The 18,696-nt window shown below is 41.7% G+C and overlaps 1 protein-coding gene across 1 annotated transcript in view; it reads right to left on the reverse strand.

The window, feature by feature from the left end:
- itga9 (integrin, alpha 9) overlaps positions 1 to 18,696 on the reverse strand; it is a 430,612-nt gene that overhangs the window by 19,686 nt on the left and 392,230 nt on the right. The window contains exon 27 of the mRNA XM_063054766.1: positions 797 to 916. Coding sequence (XP_062910836.1) covers positions 797 to 916 — 120 coding nt within the window. The remainder of the gene's footprint in view (positions 1 to 796; positions 917 to 18,696) is intronic.

Below are 18,696 nucleotides of genomic sequence, written 5' to 3' on the forward strand. Positions count from 1 at the left end.
TCTGAATAGATTTTATGCTGTCACCACAGCTGATCATTTTAATTCTAGCTTTTAATTAAAGTTTCCTGCCTAACATAATTATCCTGGAATTCAAATGTCCAGACCTTTGGATTCTAATCCAGTACTTCATCACATACGACACCCAAGTCCTTCATTCCCTTATTTTTACTAAAAAGCTATCAATTTTTGATCTAAATGTAATCATTGAGCAATCGCATGATCCCTAAGGGAGAAAATTTCAAGTGGAAAGTAAATTCCCCATATTTTGGTGGTAAGAGGTGGACTTTTCCCCCGGAGGACTTTACGACCACGACCGGATTCTCCAGCCTTAAGAAATAGCCTCTCAGTCTATATTCTGTTTGCTCCTTTCAGCCTTGTATATTTCCTCAGAATCACACCCTTTCTATTAAATTCCACTGAGCATTGAACAATCTAAATCAGCTTCAAAGAATAACTCATCATCCCAAGAGTGAACACTACACATCAGCTCCAAGATAGGTCGTGAGAATGGAGATCAGACTTGATCAAAGTGCGGTATAATTACAAAATTGTTTCCTTATAATTGCAGTCTAACACTGTGGAATGATTAGCAAACTTATCCTTTCCTTTCATAACTACTTGCTTCACCTGAATGTTTGTTATTATATATTTTCTCTCCAATTCAATCCTTTTGTAGTAGCACTGTAGGTTGCTTTTAAAATTGAAGAATTCATTAATCCATCAGACATTGTTTGTCTATTTCTATTGAAAGAAAAGTAAAGGCAATGTTCTGATTCCAGTCTATTGCCCAGCTTACCTTCCAGAGCAAAACAGCAAGCAGCAGGAAAATGAGTATTCCAACAAACAGACTAATAGCGATGATCCATCCCACGACATAACCACGAGGTTCCAGATTATGCAATGCTTCAAACACCACCTAATCAAAAAGGAATCTTCAAGTTAAACAATCAGGTTCACGGTTACCAATATTAACAATGGAATCACATGCACATCTCTCGCAATCCAATGTATCTTGCAGGAGCCATGTTTCTGTTCTCTAACTCCTTTGTATTCGGTGTTGCGTGTTTATTATGGTAACTAGTCACATCAGTGGGGGGGGGGTGGTGGTAAAAGCAAGGGGAATAAGTTACGTATTCTTGCTTATCTTGTGTGGCACTTTGTAGGTTTGGACAGGCAGAGGTCAGATCTTTGCTGACTACTTAATATCAATGAATCATGCTTAGCTTACATTTGGATATGCCCAAGTTCATCGCTTCATGATTGTATGTTTGCTAGTTGCTAACAAAGGACCGAATAAAGGACATGACATATTGGAAAAATAATTTCCTTGGAGCTGACCATGCAAATATAACAACCCTGTGGCGGTTGAAAGCTAGCAGCAACTGTTCTGCCTTGACTTTGGATTCGTTTTACGGCCAGATATTATCACCAAAGATTTGTCCAGCAGTCTCACAATAGTTAATAATTGACATAATTTCTCTTTATTTAATGTTCCCATTGTCATAATAATAACAATAATGGAAGGGTAACTCTCTAAGACCACTATGGTTTTGTCTAACTTTAAACCTGCTCTCTAATTTACTGAATCAGATGAAAACAGAGCATCAGATTAGAGACAACCAAACAAATTATACCTTGACACACCATCTATAGATGGATGATTTAAAATTATACGCTTCTTCATCAGTAAAGTTAAAGCATTTTATTCAAATAGTAGAACTATTCTCTAAAGATATGAACATGAACTTTGGACTAGTTAAGTGCAGTACATTAAGCATAGAGAAAGGTGCGATAGAGCTAGTAGAATACAAACCAGGGCAACAGGATACAATACAACTGATGGATGAATATGAATCATACAAGTATCTGGGATTTCAACAGGCAAAGAAAACAGATCATAGTGTGATAAAGGGGAAAGCTTCAACAGAATTTACTTCAAGGCTCAAGAATATTGCCAGAGTTCAATAGTAAAAATATAACAAAAGCAATAAACACTTTTTCTCTACCCATATTATTATATTCTATTTGCATAATATTTTGGTTAGAAACAGAAAGAAAATTAAAAACCAAAATGCAGGTTTTAGAAAACAGTACGTACACTCGAACACACTTAGACTAACACCACCTAGGACAGAAGGAGGAAAAGGAATAACAGACATAAAGAGTTTACACAACATTTTCATCAAAGAAAACATGATTCAGCATTTCACACGAGCATTTGCTATTCTGATAAGAAGTACACACTACTGAAATGAAATGAAAGAACAACTTGGAAAAATGAAGAAGTGATCACTACTGAAAAGAAAGTTATTGACTGAAAGAGAATGACCCTCCATGGAAGACATCCCTACAATCTGAGCAAACTAGATGTCAAATGCCGAGCTCAGTGTTGAAAATTTCTTCCTTGTGGCAAGTGGTTAACACAAAAAAAATCATCAAAAATACAAAATAAAAAACCAACAAATTCAAGATGATAAATGCAGAAAATGCCACGAGAATCCAGAAACAATCCAACACATTACAGGATCCTGCAGCAGTTTAACTCAATCTGATTACTTAACAGGCACAATCAAGTGGCAAACATCATTCACCAAAATCTTGCTTTAAAATACAAACTCATAAAAGACACCATTCCTTATGATAAATACAAGCCTGATCCAGTTTTAGAGTCAGGGTCCTACAAATCATACTATGACCAATCCATAATTACAGATAGGACAAGGCATAATAACCGTTCAGATATAACAATACAGGATAAACAAGCACTTAATAGATATAGCCATTCCATACACATATAACATACAGAAATCAATAAGTGAAAAACACCAGAAATATCCATAACTAAAAGAGGAAATTAAAAGACTATGGAGCATGAACAGGATATACATTGTCCCAGTAGTAATATCTACAACTGGTATCATCCCAAAGTCACTACATAATAGCATTAAACAATTAGATCTTCACAGCAATATTTATGTAAATCTCCAGAAAACCACAATACTATACAGTATTAGAATATTCTGAAAGTTCCTAGCAATTGAGAAATGAATGTGTTTGGCTATGCCTGTATCTCATGTTTTACCAGCTTAAGCTGAGAAAAAAAATAATAACAACAAAAACAATAAATTCCATTGCAAAATAAATGATTACCTGTGCATTAGACTTACACAATATGCAGTAGGAATATAAATGACCTAATATCGTTATGATCTTCTACTTTATCGTTCACCTGTACTGCACTTTCTCTGCAATTGCTACACATTTGTTCTATATCAGGGGTCCCCAACCTTTTTCGTACTGCGGACCAGTTTCACATTGACAATATTCTTGCGGACCGGCCGACCGGGGAAGTGGGGGGGCGGTGGTAGGGCTGCCAACAGACGAGAGTAGCAGTCAAATACGCTGCATTTACCCCAAGAAAGACTACAATGACCATGAAGCCTTGCGCGGGCACCAGTGCGCATGCGTGTACGATTTTTTTTCTACAAACTGTTTTTGACGATTCTGTGCGGGGGGTGGGAGGTGTTAATCACGACCGGAATATAGGTGATAAATGGCTAATACACTCAATTTCCGTTCTGAAACGGTTTATCTAACGAATTTAATATTAACCGCACAGCACATATTTTCCTCGCATGAATATAGTGATAAGTCAATTATCAGGGGAGGACAGAAGAGCTTGAAGTAAGTGTTGAACAAACTTCCAGTAGAAGTGGTAGAGGCAGGGTCAATATTATCATTTAAAGAAAAATTGGATAGCTATTTGGACAGGAAAGGAATGGACGGTTATGGGCTGAGTACAGGTTGGTGGGACTAGGTAAGAGTAGCGTTCGGCACGGACTAGAAGGGCAAAGATGGCCTGTTTCCGTGCTGTAATTGTTGTATGGTTATATAAGTCAATAGCATCATAACATTTTAAGTAACGTTTGGATATTAAACACACAGCACATATTTTCCCCATATGAACATATAAAATCATTGCAACACACCAATATCGCTGAATCAGTGGGAGCCCTGGGCTTGTTTCCCTGCAACAAGATGGTCCTATCGTGGGGTGAAGGGAGACAGCGGTACTCGAAGGGGGTTCCTTATGTCCAGTCTATTCCGCAACTTAGTTTTCATTGCATTCATTGCAGAGATATGTTGGAAATGGAAGCAACGTTTTCATTGCTTTCGTGGCTATCTCAGGATTTTTAGCCTTGACTTTGATCCAGAATGCCGGCAGAGATGTTACGTCAAACATACTTTTCAGCCCGCCATCATTCACAAGCTCGAGGAGTTGATCTCCTTCCCGCACTGACATGGATGACGTGTGCGTAATGACCTCGCGTGCATTCAAGCTCAACAGTGGCCATGACAGAAAATGAGGAAAGGTGCAGCTGACTCATATCGCCAAATCATATCGCTTCCTCGCGACCCGGTACCGGTCCGCGGCCCGGTGGTTGGGGACCGCTGTTCTATATTGTTATTACTTTACCTTGTTCCACCTCAATGGATTGTGTAATGATATGATCAGGGTGGCGGTTTGGAGATAGGTCTCTACCAAAGGAGGTGTAAGGCACTCCTTCCCTCCACTAGCCTCCAGGTTACCTTTGGGCAAGGTGTCGCACCTGCTTAGCTCCCCGATCAGGGTCATGTGAAGCCATGGGAGCAGGAGGTGGATGGTCATATGGGCAGCTGGTGCATATCTCAATTCCTGGTTATATGACCTCTGACATCAGGCAGACAATCTCTGAAGCATACTGATAATGGCTTGTAAAGACACTGCCAGAAGGTGGCAATGTCAAACCACCTCTGTACAAAAATGATGATGATGAATGATTTGGTCTGTATGAACAATAAGCAAGTCAAACTTTTCACTGTCTCTCAATACATGTGATAATAAAAAAACAATTCCAATTCTGCTGCAGTGCCAAACAATGAAGAAAAAGTCTAACTCTCTTACCTATTACCTGATGAATCACCATAGACAACAGTCAGTAGTAATCCAGATCTTAAGAGGACCAGTCTAACACCTGTCTTATTTAATTGCTTCAGAACTTGTTACATTGTTGTAAATGGAAGGTTTTTCAAAATAAGTGGAACTGCAGCCGAGGGCTGTTCCAAATTATCTTCGAGAAAATGGAAGTGTATTGTCTTTATAAGACCATAAGATATTGGAGCAAAATTAGGCCATTTGGTCCATTGAGTCTGCTCTGACACTTAATCATGGCTGATCGAATTTTCCTCTCAGCCCCAATCTTCTGCCTTCACCCCATACCCGTTCATACCCTGATTAATCAACATCAAGAATCTATCAAACTCTGCCTTAAGTATTGGCCTGTGGCAAAGAATTCCACAGATTCACTGCTCTCTGGCTAAAGAAATTCCTCATCTCCATTCTAAAAGGACAGACCTCTATTCTGAGGCTATGTCCTCTGGTCTTAGGCTTCCCACCATAGGATACATCCTCTCCACATCTACTCTTTCAAGACCCTTCACCATTCGATCAGTTTCAATGAGGTCAGAATCAAAATGAGAATCAGGTTTATTATCACCAGCATGTGTCATGGAATTTGTTAACTTAGCAGAGCAGTTCAATGCAATACAAAACATACAAGAAAAAATCAATTACAGTATATGTATATTGAACAGATTAAAAATCGTGCAAAAACAGAAATAATATATATTTTAAAAGTGAGTTAGTGTTCACAGGTTCAATGTCCATTTAGGAATTGGACGGCAGAGGGGAAGAAGCTGTTTCTGAATCACTGAGTGTGTGCCTTCAGGCTTCTGTACCTCCTACCTAATGGTAACAGTGAGTAAAGAGCATGCCTTGGGTGCTGGGATCTTTAATAGTTGATGCTGCCATTTTGAGACACTGCTCCTTGAAGCCCTGGGTACTTTGTAAGCTAGAAACCCTCTACAGCTTCTTTCGGTCCTGTGCAGTATCCCCCCACCCACCCCCCCCCATACCAGACAGTGATGCAGCCTGTCAGAATGCTCTCCATGGTACATCTATATAAATTTTTGAGTGTTTTTGTTGACATACCAAATCTCTGCAAACTCCTAATGAAGTATAGTCATGGTCTTGCTTTCTTTATAACTGCATCAATATGTTGGGACCAGGTTAGGTCCTCAGAGATCTTGACACCCGGGAACTTGAAACTGCTCACTCTCTCCACTTCTGATCCCTCAACGAGGATTGATACGTGTTCCTTCATCTTACCCTTCCTGAAGTCCACAATCAGCTCTTTCGTCTTACTGACATTGAGTGCCAGATTGTTGTTGCGATACCACTCCACTAGTTAGTATAGTTACATGAAAGTACCCCCTTTCATCTCCATCTGAGAGTCTATCAAGAATGGTTGTATCATCTGCATATTTATAGATGATATTTGAGCTATGCCTAGCCCCACAGTCATGGGTATAGAGAGAGTAGAGCAGTGGGCTAAGCACACACCCCTGAGGTGCACCAGTGTTGATTGTCAGTGAGGAGGAGATATTATCACTAACCTGCACAGATTGTGGTCTTCTGGTTATGAAGTCGAGGATCCAATTGCAGAGGGAGGTACAGAGACCCAGGTTCTGTAACTTATCAATCAGGATTGTGGGAATGATGGTGTTAAATGCTGAGCTATAGTCAATGAACAGCATCCTGACATCAGTGTTTGTATTGTCCAGGTGGTCTAAGGCCATGTGAAGAGCCATTGAGATTGTGTCTGCCATTGTCTTATTGTGGCGATAGGCAAATTGCAGTGGGTCCAGGTCCTTGCTAAGACAGGAGTTCAGTCTAGTCATGACCAACCTCTCAAGGTATTTCATCACTGTAGATGTGAGTGCTACTGGGTGATAGTCATTAAGGCAGCTCACATTATTCTTCTTAGGCACTGGTATAATTGTTGTCTTTTTGAAGCAAGTGGGAATTTCTGCCCGTAGCAGTGAGAGGTTGAAAATATACTTGAATACTCCCGCCAGTTAGTTGGCACAAGTGTTCACAGCCTTATCAGGTACTCCATCAGGGTCTTCCGCCATGCGAGGGTTCACACTCTTTAAAGACAGCCTAACATCGGCCTCTGAGACAGAGGTCACCCCTCGTTCTTCTGAATTCCAGTGAATACAGGCCCAGATCCATCAAAAACTCTTCATATGACATGCCATTCAATCCTGGAATCATTTTTTGTGAACCTCCTTTGAACCCTCTCTAGTTTCAATACATTATATACTAGTCCTGTTGAAATAAATGCTGACATTGCATTTGCCTTCCTCACCACAGATTCAACCTGCAAATTAACTTTTAGGGAATCCTGCACAAGGACTCCCAAGTCCCTTTGCGCCTCAGTTTTTCTGTTGTTTTCTCTCCATTCTGAAAATAGTTAACTCTTTCTACCAAAGTGCATGACCATACACTTCCCAACACTGTATCCATCTGACATTTCTTTGCCCATTCTCCTAACCTAAGTCCTTCTGTAGTCTCTCTGTTTCCTCAAAACTACCTGCCCCTCCACCTATCTTGATTTCATCCGCAAAGTTTGCAACAAAGCCATCAATTCCATCATCCAAATCATTAACATATATAACATAAAAAGAATCGGTCCCAACACAGACCCCCATGGAACACCATTAATCACTGGGAGCCAGCCAGAAAAGGCTCCCTTTATTCCCACTCTTTGCCTCCTGCCAGTCAGCCACTGCTTTATTCATGCTAAATCTTTCCTGTAATACCATAGGCTCGTAGTTTGCTAAGCAGCCTCATGTTGCACCTTGTCAAAGGCCTTCTGAAAATCCAAGTACTCAACATCAACCGATTTTCCTTTGTCTATCCTGCTTGTTATTTCTTCAAAGATTTCCAACAGATTTGTCAGGCAAGATTTTCCCTTGAGGAAACCAAACTGACTACAGTATGCTTTATCATGTGCCTCCAAGTACTCTGAGACCTCATCCTTAATAATCAACTCCAACATCCTCCTAACCACTGAGGTCAGACTAACTGGCCTATAGTTTCCTTTCTTCTGCCTCTCTCCCTTCTTGAAGAGTGAAGTACATTTGCAATTTTCCAGAATCTAGTGATTCTTGAAAGATCATTACTAATGCCTCCAGAAACTCATCATCCTCCTCTTTCAGAACCCTGAGGTGTACACCATCTGGTCCAGGTGACCTCTCTACCTTCAGACCTTTCAGTTTCCCAAACACCTTCTCTCTAGTAATGGTACCTTCACACACTTCATGACACCTGACACCTGGACCTTCCACAGTACTGCTAGTGTCTTTCACAGTGAAGACTGACACAAAATACTTATTAAGTTCATCTGCCATTTCCTTGCCCCCTCCCTCCATTGCTGCCTCTTCAGCATCTCTTTTCAGCAGTCCAATATCCACTCTAGCTTACTTTCATATTCCATCTTTACCTTTTTAGTTGCTTCATAATCCTCTAACTTACACTAATTTTTGCTCTATTAAATGCCCTCCCTTTGGTATTTATGTTGGTTTTGACTTCTCTTGTTAGCCACAGTTGCGTCATCTTGCATTTAGAATACTTCTTCCTCTTTGGGATGTATATATCCTGCGCCTTCTGAATTGCTTCCAGAAATTCCAGCCATCGCTGCTTTGCTGTCATCCCTGCCAGTGTTCATTTCCAGTCAATTCTGGCCAACTCCTCTCTCATGCCTCTGTAATTCCCCTTACTCCACTGTAATACTGACACATCTGACTTTAGTTTCTTCTTCTCAAATTTCAGGGTGAATTCGATCATATTATGATTACTTCCCCTAACTGACCAGCCCACTGTTCCACTTCTTTATCCAATTCATTTACAAAAATCACAAACAGCAGGGGTCCCAGAATAGACCTCTGCAAAACACCACTAGTCAGTAAACTCCAGGCAGAGTACTCTCTGTCTACTACCATCATCTATCTTCTATGGGCAAGCCAATTCAGTTCTCAGATAGCCAAGTTTCCCTGGATCTCATGCCTCCTGACTCTCCAACTGAGCCTACCATGGGGAAACTTACCAACCGCCTAACTAAAACCATATACACCATATCCACTGCTCTACCTTCATCAATGTGCTTTGTCACATTCTTAAGGAATCCACTCAGGCTTACGAGGCATGCCTTGCCCTTCATAAAGGCATCCTGACTATGCTACTCCAAATATTCTGAAATCCTGTCTCTAAGAATCCCCTCTAACAATTTTCTCTCCACTGAAGTAAGTCTCACTGGTGTAAATTGGTCAAGTAGGTCCTCCATGAGGACCGCCACCTTGTCATGGTTTGGAGGTTTGCGTGTTTTCAATTACCACGGTGTCATGTTGGCTGGAGCCAGGGCTTTAAGCTTTAGCTCTTGGCAGGGTCACCCATGCCAAATAGGTCAAAGGGTAGAGGCCAGACTAAGAGTAGTCCAGTAGTCCTCCAGGTTTGGGGGTTCAGCTCAGGGCTAATAAACCCTGACTGGTAAAACAAAATCAGTGAAACGATCTCCCAGTCTCCTCTACTGTAAAGATGAAGCCACACTCAGGTTGGAGGAACAACACCTTGTATTCCGTCTGGGTAGCCTCCAACCTGATGGCATGAACATTGACTTCTCTAACTTCCGTTAATGCCCCACCTCCCCCTCGTACCCCATCCGTTTTTTATATAATTTTTTTTCTCTCTTTCTTCTTTTTCTCCCTCTGTCCCTCTCACTATACTCCTTGCCCATCCTCTGGGCTTCCACCTCCCTCTTTCTTTCTCCCTAGACCTCCCATCCCATGATCCTCTCATATCCCTTTTGCCAAACAACTTTGCAGCTTTTAGCTCCCTCCTGTCTTCTCCTATCATTTCGGATCTCCCCCTCCCCCTCCCATTTTCAAATCTCTTACTATCTCTTCCCAGTTAGTCCTGACGAAGGGTCTCGGCCTGAAACGTCGACTGTACCTCTTCCTATAGATGCTGCCTGGCCTGCTGCGTTCACCAGCAATTTTTATGTGTGTTGCTTGAAATTCCAGCATTTGCAGATTTCCTCATGTTTGCGAAAATTTAATTCCGTGGCTTTTCTTATATTTCTGCAAAAAGCCTGCTGAATATTCGCAATTACTTTTAATTTTCAGTTTGTCATGATAGATCATTGCTAGTTTCATGATCAGCATACCATTAAGCAGCATATATTCACTCCAACTCTAATGAATCCACTCTTTTACTACAAAGATCTTCATTTTTCACTTTATACAGTGTTTTTCTATTTTTCAGTTCATTACGTATGTGAAGTCACTTCTCAGAATTGTCTATGATGTGCAGAGGCCTGTGCATCACCTGGGAACCTTCTCAGTGCCTTGTGGAAATTTCTATTTGTGTCATCATTTCAGCGCTCAAAAAAATTTTGGATCTCAGAGGTTTACAGATATTGGAATTTCGGATAAGGGGTACTCATCCTGTTTATGACCCCGATAGTTTTCTAATGGTTCATGCCTACAAAGAAAAGATGATCCTAATCGTGTCAGAGCACACATTGTTGGTCTAGTTTGGGAATGACAAAAGGAGTAAGACAGTCTCCAGACTGCTGCTGAAGCAATTTAGTGCCACATCAAATATTGCAGTCATTTTTCACATGTTGGTTCAGTGTATAATTTAGGGAGACTTCCTAAAACCTTGAAAACCATGACAACTGCACGTCTGTAAAACTGCCCAGATGTGGCCCTTGACAGATCTTTAACACTCTACTAATTCTGGAAACACTAGCCATTTAGTCTCATTCCACAGCCCTCAATTTTTTTATTCTTCCTGTAAGCTGTGGATTCTGTTTCTATCACTAGTTCTGGTCAGATATCACATTTTAATATATATTTTAACCATTCTAAGAATGCAAACATTGGTGGTGTTTATCATCTGTTTATATGAATACTCCTTTGTGAGTACTTGTTTAGACAACTTAGCCGATGACATCAGTGTACAACAGGAATCACAAAGAGGTGGGTTCCCTTTCCTGAAGGAAATTAATGGTTCTGTACAACACCCAAAATAACACATCCTAATGTCTCCCCTAATCCTATCATCTGGTCACTGATTCATCAACTAGTGGAAATATACTCTTACAATTTAAAATCCCAAATATTTTTATCAGTTTGCCTCTTAAGCCTTCTTCCGATAATGGAGTTTTAATTTATCTAGTTGCCTCTCATAAGTAAATCTTCTCATCTCTAGTTTCAACCTAGTGATTTAATCCTCTAGAAATAAATGGTCAAAAAGTCGATGCAGATTATTGGAGGGATAGTAAATTAATTAATATCTTAGAAAATAACCATACTGCTTCCTACATTTGTTTAAATCTTTTTAACAATGTACTTTAATACTCCATTCTGTCTGCTGCTTCACCAGCGAGTGGGTGTGTTGACAGCCACTGACCTCTGACTTCTAATTTCCACATAGGAGTTGTGCAGGCTTCCTGCACAAGAAAGGTCACCTATAATTTATCCTGGAGCTCTCAAGTTCAGGGATATATTAGGAGTCACATTTATGATCAACAAGTATGACTCATATGGCAATCTCATTTGAACATAAATTTTTAAACCTCTAATGCGGAGCATGCTTCTAATAAAGAACGTATGCTGTGGGGTGGTTGGAATAGCTTGCACTTTTCACTTTCCCCTTGAGCATGCTGAACTCAACAATCTCAACTTTCATTATTTAGTCCTTTCAGTGCAATAATACAACATTAAAAGGCTTTTCTCAGTGGCTTTACCAGGTATGGTTCCGAGTCACATGAAAATATATTAGGATGGCTGACTGAAAGCTTGTTCAAGGAGCCAGGAGAATTAAGGGAGGAAGACAGAGAGAAGGAAAGGCCGAGGAAGGAAATTCTGGAGTTTAGGGCTCAGGCATCTGAAACCAATTGCTAATCGTGGATGTGCAAGAAGTCCGAATTAGAAGAGAGCTGAGATCCCGGAGGGGTCTGGGTTTTGTGGAGTGGCTGGGAGGTAAGGAGATGTAGGGATTGAGGCTATAAAATAATTTTAACACAAGTTAAGTATTTTAAAATCAAGACTGATACGAAAAAGTACAGTGACCGTTGTCTGGTCACTTTTTGTCTCGAAGACATTCTGTTGCCAGGATCCAAAAAGGTAACAAAACTCAGGATCTTCGGGGGCATCATTGATACCCCATCCTTTGACCTCTGTCACAGAGACTACCAGCAGTAAGAACCATAAGGCACTGGAGAGATACCAACAACACCTTCTAAACAGGATTCCGAAAATCCTTGGTTCAAAAAAACATTGTCAAGTCTCTCTCCTTTGTCGGCATCTCCATCATTGAGGTTCCAATTACACACAGTCAAACTCCAATGGATGGGTTATGTTTGTCTGACCAAACCCAGATGTGAAATACAAGCAGTTACTCTGTTATGAAAAGACTGACAGAAATTCCCTGCAAAGGAGCACTAAAAAGAGGAGAAGGTGAATTTGGGAAGGCAGGGAAAACCTCAAGTTCCTTAATTCTGAGCTTTCAGTGGTTCAGTGAAAATGCCAGAAAGAGCTCATCTCCTCACAGTTTCTGCATATGTACCTCTGGAGCTTCTCTGCTGCACTCATGGCAGAGAAGATGCTTCATTGACTTCAATAACCCCTCAAAGCCTGGCGGTTAACTTTAACCCAAGAGGCAATCTAAGAAAAGGAGAGTGTATCACATGTCTGCTGTCAGCTACGGCTTTAAGGTAATTAGGTGTCGAATATTTTCACTAGAAGATGCTGGAATCGTTTCAGTTTGGAATTTAATTTAATTAGTCTAATTTATAACAAGTGTATGGATGTTTTTGGGAAGATTAGTATCAGGAGGTATTTTGTTTGGCAGTATACATGCGCATGATTGAATGAACAAACTGAACTTGAACTTTAACTGGCAACCTGCCGAATTCCTTCCTGAGCTTTCGCTACACTTCCAGAGAGAAGAATGGGAATGGGTGGCTGAACAAGGAGTGGACTCTGTTCAAACTTGATTTGTGATGGGAGTTTCAGGAAAGGGGGCACATCCTCCAGAAATCACAACACCTGCACAGATTAATAGCTGGAAAACAATGCCTGGTCACTGATCTGGCACACGTCCTGGTTCGGATACATCAAAGCAATCGGTGCTCACCAGCTTTATTGCTGCCCAATTTTGCTAGCTCAACATAAAGGAAGCAGGGTTATTGCATTAAACCAAAAGCAGCACGGAATAGGAATTGGAGGAATAACATTGCCCCGTGCTTTCTCTGCAGTTCTCAGAAAAATATGATTCCACACTATCATCAAACAGATTGTGTTAGTGAGAATGAAGCAAAAGTGAGCAGCAGGAGCTGATTCCAATGCAGTAATCAAATAAGATCAAATAGCTGGCATGGATCAAATGGCGTGGATTGATTAAAGCTCATAAGGTCAAGACCTTATGAGCTTTAATCAATCCACGCCATTCGATTGCTTACTTTTAATCATTCCCTGTGGCTCAAAACCTATCGAATATTGAAAACTATCACTGGAACCTATCAAATATTGAAAGGCCTAGGTAGATAGATGTGGAGAGGATGTTTCCTATGGTGGAGGAGTCTAAGACCAGAGTACAGAATCAAATTTAATATCACCTGCGTATGTCGTGAAATTTGTTAACTTTACGGGAGCAGTACAATGAAATACATGATAAATAAGTATAGAGAAAAAAATTGAGTTACATTAAATATATATATATTAAATAGTTAATTTAAAATAAGTATTGCAAAATAACTTAAATAAAAAAGTAGTGAGGTAGTGTTTGAGGGTTCAGTGTCCATTAGGAAATCAGATGGCAGAGGGGAAGAAGCTGTTCCTGAATCGCTAAATCACCTTTAGGCTTCTGTATCTCCTTCCCGACAGTAACAATGTGAAGAGGGCATGTCCTGAGTGGTGGGGATCCTTAATGGTGGACATCGCCTTTCTAAGGCACCACTCCTTGAAGATACCTGGTACTATGGAAGGTAGTACCCATGATGGAACTGACTAATTTTACATGTTTCTGCAACTTATTTCGATCTTGTGCAGTAGCACCCCCACCCCAAATCAGACGGTGATGCAGCCAGTCAGAACGCTCCCACAGTACATTTGTAGAAGTTCTTGAGTGTTTTAGTTGACAAACCAAATCTCCTCAAACTCCTAAGGAAATATAGCCACTGTCTTGTCTTCCATATAGCTGCATCAATATGTTGCATCCAGGTTAGGTCCTCAGAACTTGAAATTGCTCACTCTCTCCACCTCTGATCCTTCTATGAGGACTGGTTTGTATTCTCTCATCCTACCCTTCCAGAAGTCCGCAATCAGCTCTTCGGTCTTTCTGGCATTGAGTGCAAGGTTGCTGCTGCAACACCACTCAACGCAGCTCCAGAATAGAGGGATGTCCATTTAGAACAGAAATGAAGAGGAATTTCTTCAGCCAGAAGGTGATGAATCTGTGGAATTCATTGCCACAGACAGCTGTGAAGTACAAGTCATTGGGTATATTTAAAGTGGAGGTTGATAGGTTTTTGATTAATCAGGGTGTCAAATGTAACTGTGAGAAGGCAGGACAGGGATAATAAATCAGCCACGATGGAATGGTTGAGCAGACTTAAAGGGCTGAATAGCCTTATGGTCTCATGGTCTAATGTTACCAGGTCACATTTTAACAGAAGAAGAAAAGCAGTGCACTGTTCCACCCATTACTAGATATATTTTGCCACGAAAAACTAAAATAGGACTTTTTAATATTATCTTTTGGTCTGAATTTTTTGATGTATTATGAGGCTAAAGTAGTTGCTGTTATTTTACGTGTTTGACATTAGTGTACACGTGTGCAGTTTTGGCTCTTTATCTGTGGAGATTCATGCTGTGGATGGGGCCGCTGTTACATTACGTGGTTGACGTTAGTGTACACGTGCTCTCTATCTGTGGAGATTCATGCTATGGATGGAGTGTCTCAACTGTTCACCAGACTGATTGCAGGACTAATGTATGATGTTAGTCTTGTATTCCCTAGAACTTAGAAGGATGAGCAATAGTCTCACATAAACCTACAAAGCAGGACTGGACAGACTAGAGTCAGAAGACACTGCATTATGGTAATCTGGAACAAAAAAAAACAAACTGCTGGATAAACTCAAGGGGTCAAGCAGCCACAATGGAGGGAAAGAAATTGCTGATTTCAAGACACTGCATCAGGGCTGAAAGTGGAGAGGAAAAAAATGGAGGGGAGGTGCCTACAAACTCCACTCACCCGATTCCCTTGGCCAATGGGGTTCTATCTGCCCATCTCTTCCTTAAATGGTTCTCAATATCACTAACCAGATTCAAGTACTTGTAGCCTTGAGGAATTGAAACATGTTCCGAGGGAGCTGAAGGAGAAGATCAAGGTGACTGAAGAGGAACACAGGAGAGAGATGAAGAACAAGCTTGGACAGAGAAGCACACGGGAGGAGTGGAGAGGTATGAAGAACATCACTGGCTTCAATCAGCCGAGCTGTACAGTCTTGGAATGCAGCTGTGAGTGGGGTAATGAATTAAACCAATTCCCTTAGGTTTGACAATTGCCCTTTTGTTCACACCCCCTCAGCACAACAGTCCAGGTGCCCGAGTCACCCAATGCTCCCTCAGCACCAACGCCTCCCCTCCTCCCTCCTCAAATTCAATATGTGGATGAACAATACAGGCTACCACTGTCTACATCCCTTCCTTGCCCTGCACCTATCATCTACACCTCCACATACCAACTGCTTTCGTCCTGATCTACACCACCCCTAACCCCCACCTTTTACCAACTCCCCAGTTATCACAGACTCACCTTCACCACTGAGCAGGTGAGAAGGGCTCTGGGGAAACTCAGACACGGCAAAGCATTGGGACTGGATGGTGTGAACCCCAAGGTCCTGAAGGAGTGTGCTGAGCAGCTGTGTGGAGTTCTCCAGCGCATTTTCAATCTGAGTCTCAGCCCGGAAAGGGTCTCGACTGTGTGGAAAACACCGTGTGTGGTCCCAGTACCTAAGGAGAGCCAACTGAAAGTCTTGAATGACTACTGTCCAGTGGCCCTGACTTCACACACCGTGAAGACCCAAGAGAGGCTGGTCCTGGCTTACCTCAGGCTCCTGATCAGATCAGTTCTCAATCCCTTGCAGTTTGCCTACCGAGAGCACATTGGAGTGGACGCTGCTGTCATCTACATGCTGAGCAGAGCCTACTCCCATTTGGATAAGCAGGACAGCATTGTGACGATCATGTTTTTTGATTTTTCAAGTGCCTTCAATACCATACAACCTCATTGCCAGGGGAAAGCTCCATTCTATCCAGGTTAGCACTTCCATTGTAACCTGGATAATGGACTACCTGACTGACAGACCACAGTTTGTGCGGCTTCAGAGCTGTGTGTCAGACATGACTATAAGCAGCACTGGAGACCCACAGGGGACTGTATTGGCTCCCTTCCTGTTTACCCTGTGTACCTCGGACTTCAGATACAAAACTGAGTCATGTCATCTGCAGAAATTCTCTGATGACAGCAATAGAGGAGTGTATAAAGGAAGGACGGGAAGATGAGTACAGGGCCATGGTGAAGGACTTTGTCAAATATTGCAAGCTGAATCATCTGCAGCTCAGCATTAGTAAGACGAAGGAGATGGTGATGGACTTTAGGAAGACGAGACCTGAACTGCTCCCTGTTACTATTGGTGGTGAGAACGTGGATGTGGTGAGGACATACCAGTACCTGGGGGTGCACCTGGATGACAGAATTGAGTGGAGCACCAACACAGAGGATGTGTACGAGAAGGGCCAGAGTCACCTCTACTTCCTGAGGAGACTTTGGAGTATGCAGGTCTCTCCTTCACGTTTCTACCAGCCTGTTGTTGCCAGTACGGTCTTCTATGCGGAGAAAATAGCTTCAACACGGGTGATGCCAACAGGCTCAATAAACCGATTAGAAAGGCTTGCTTTGTTATAGGAGTTAAGCTGGCCACTGGAGACTGTAGTAGAACAAAGGACCCTCTGGAAAATCCTGGCAATTCTGGACAATGTTTCTCACCCTCTGCATGCCACCTTGGCTGAATAGAGAAGTACTTTTAGTAATAGACTAAGACAACTGTGCTGCTCCAAAGAGCACTATATGAGGTCATTCTAACCCTTGGCCATTAGGTTCTATAATGAGTCAACCTATAGCTGGGGAAGTGATGACCCCACTCCCGTTAGATTGTTTGAGTTAATTTATTTTTTATTCTTTCTTTCTTCTCTTCTACAAATGTAGTATTTATATCTGTGCACTTGTAATGCTACTGTGACACTGTACATTCCTTTCGGATCAACAAAGTACCTACACAATCTAATCTAATCTTTGTGTCCCATTCATCAACCTCCTACCTCTTTCTCCATTTTCGATCACTCCTCCTCCACCTATTTGTCCAGCACCCCTCACTTCTCCTTGGACCACCTATCACCCATTGGTCCCTGATTCACCCCTTCCCCTTTATATCAATGCAAACTGCCCTTGGGATGGTTGCACTGAGGACGAGATGATTGCCCACCTCTTTGTGGACTGGTGTATCTGCAAAAAGGGTCTGGAGAAATGGTCAAGATATCTTGTGTTTCATCCTTAGAGATGCTTTATAGAGGATTCTCTGATCTATGGTCTGCTCCCAAGGATGCCTACATGTACTGCTAGAAGATCATCAACAGAGTCAACCAAACTCTGCTCTCCCAGTACATTTGGGTGTGTATAAGGGAATGCTGATCATTAGCACACTCCATACTGAGGGATACACTGAAGCAGAGGAATCACAATGGCTTCACAGGGAAGGACTATTCTCGACAGCTGTTTTGTTTCTGGGTACTGATAGACTAATTACAATGTCCCAGCATGTCAACCACTTGAAGCTGTATCATGTCAGGAAGTGGTATCCTGACCTAAGTGGTAACCACGCTCTGTACACAGAATGTATGACCACCATCAGTGTATCAAACCACTAACACATAAGGATGCGAAGTTACAGACTTTACACTGGGAACGTAATGAGAGTCATGCACTGTGTTTAGTGTACTTGTGTATATTGAAAAATAAAGGTTATCCATGAAATAGAAAAAGGAATTCATTTTGCTCCACAGATACTGAGTTCCTTCAGCGGTTTGTTTTTTGTTCTGGACAGAGCTGAAAAGGAGGATCGTTTTGATGGCTGGGCAGTTCAGCACCAGTGTGGGTCCAATATAAGGATAAGAGGTAAGGCAAGTAGGACAGAGACGAGAAACCTCTTCACTCAAAGTAAACTTCTCTACCACAGGTAAAAGATGATCACTTTGTCACAAAAAAAAAATTGATATAGTCCTTCGGGCTAAAGGGATCAAGGGATTGGGGAAGACAAAGAACAAGGTACTGAATTTGGATGATTTGTTACGATCATATTGATGGGCAGAGAAGAGTAAAAAGGCTAATTAGGCTTCTCCCACTGCTAACTTGTAAGTTCCTCTGCAAACATTCTGATGTTGTTACTCAGCCACTTGAGCTATCACAAACACGAGAATATCTGCAGACACAGGAAATCAAAGCAACACACACAAAATGCTGGAGGAACTCAGCAGGTCAGGCAGCACCTATTGAAAAGAGCAAACAGTCGACATTCCCATCCTGATGAAGGGTCTTGGCCCAAAATGTCAAACTGTTTACTCTTTCCCCTAGATGCTGCCTGGCCTGCTGAGTTCCTCCAGCATTTTGTGTGTGTTACTTGAGCT

Source organism: Mobula hypostoma, chromosome 1, assembly GCF_963921235.1.
Source record: "Mobula hypostoma chromosome 1, sMobHyp1.1, whole genome shotgun sequence".
Lineage (NCBI taxonomy): Eukaryota > Metazoa > Chordata > Chondrichthyes > Myliobatiformes > Myliobatidae > Mobula > Mobula hypostoma.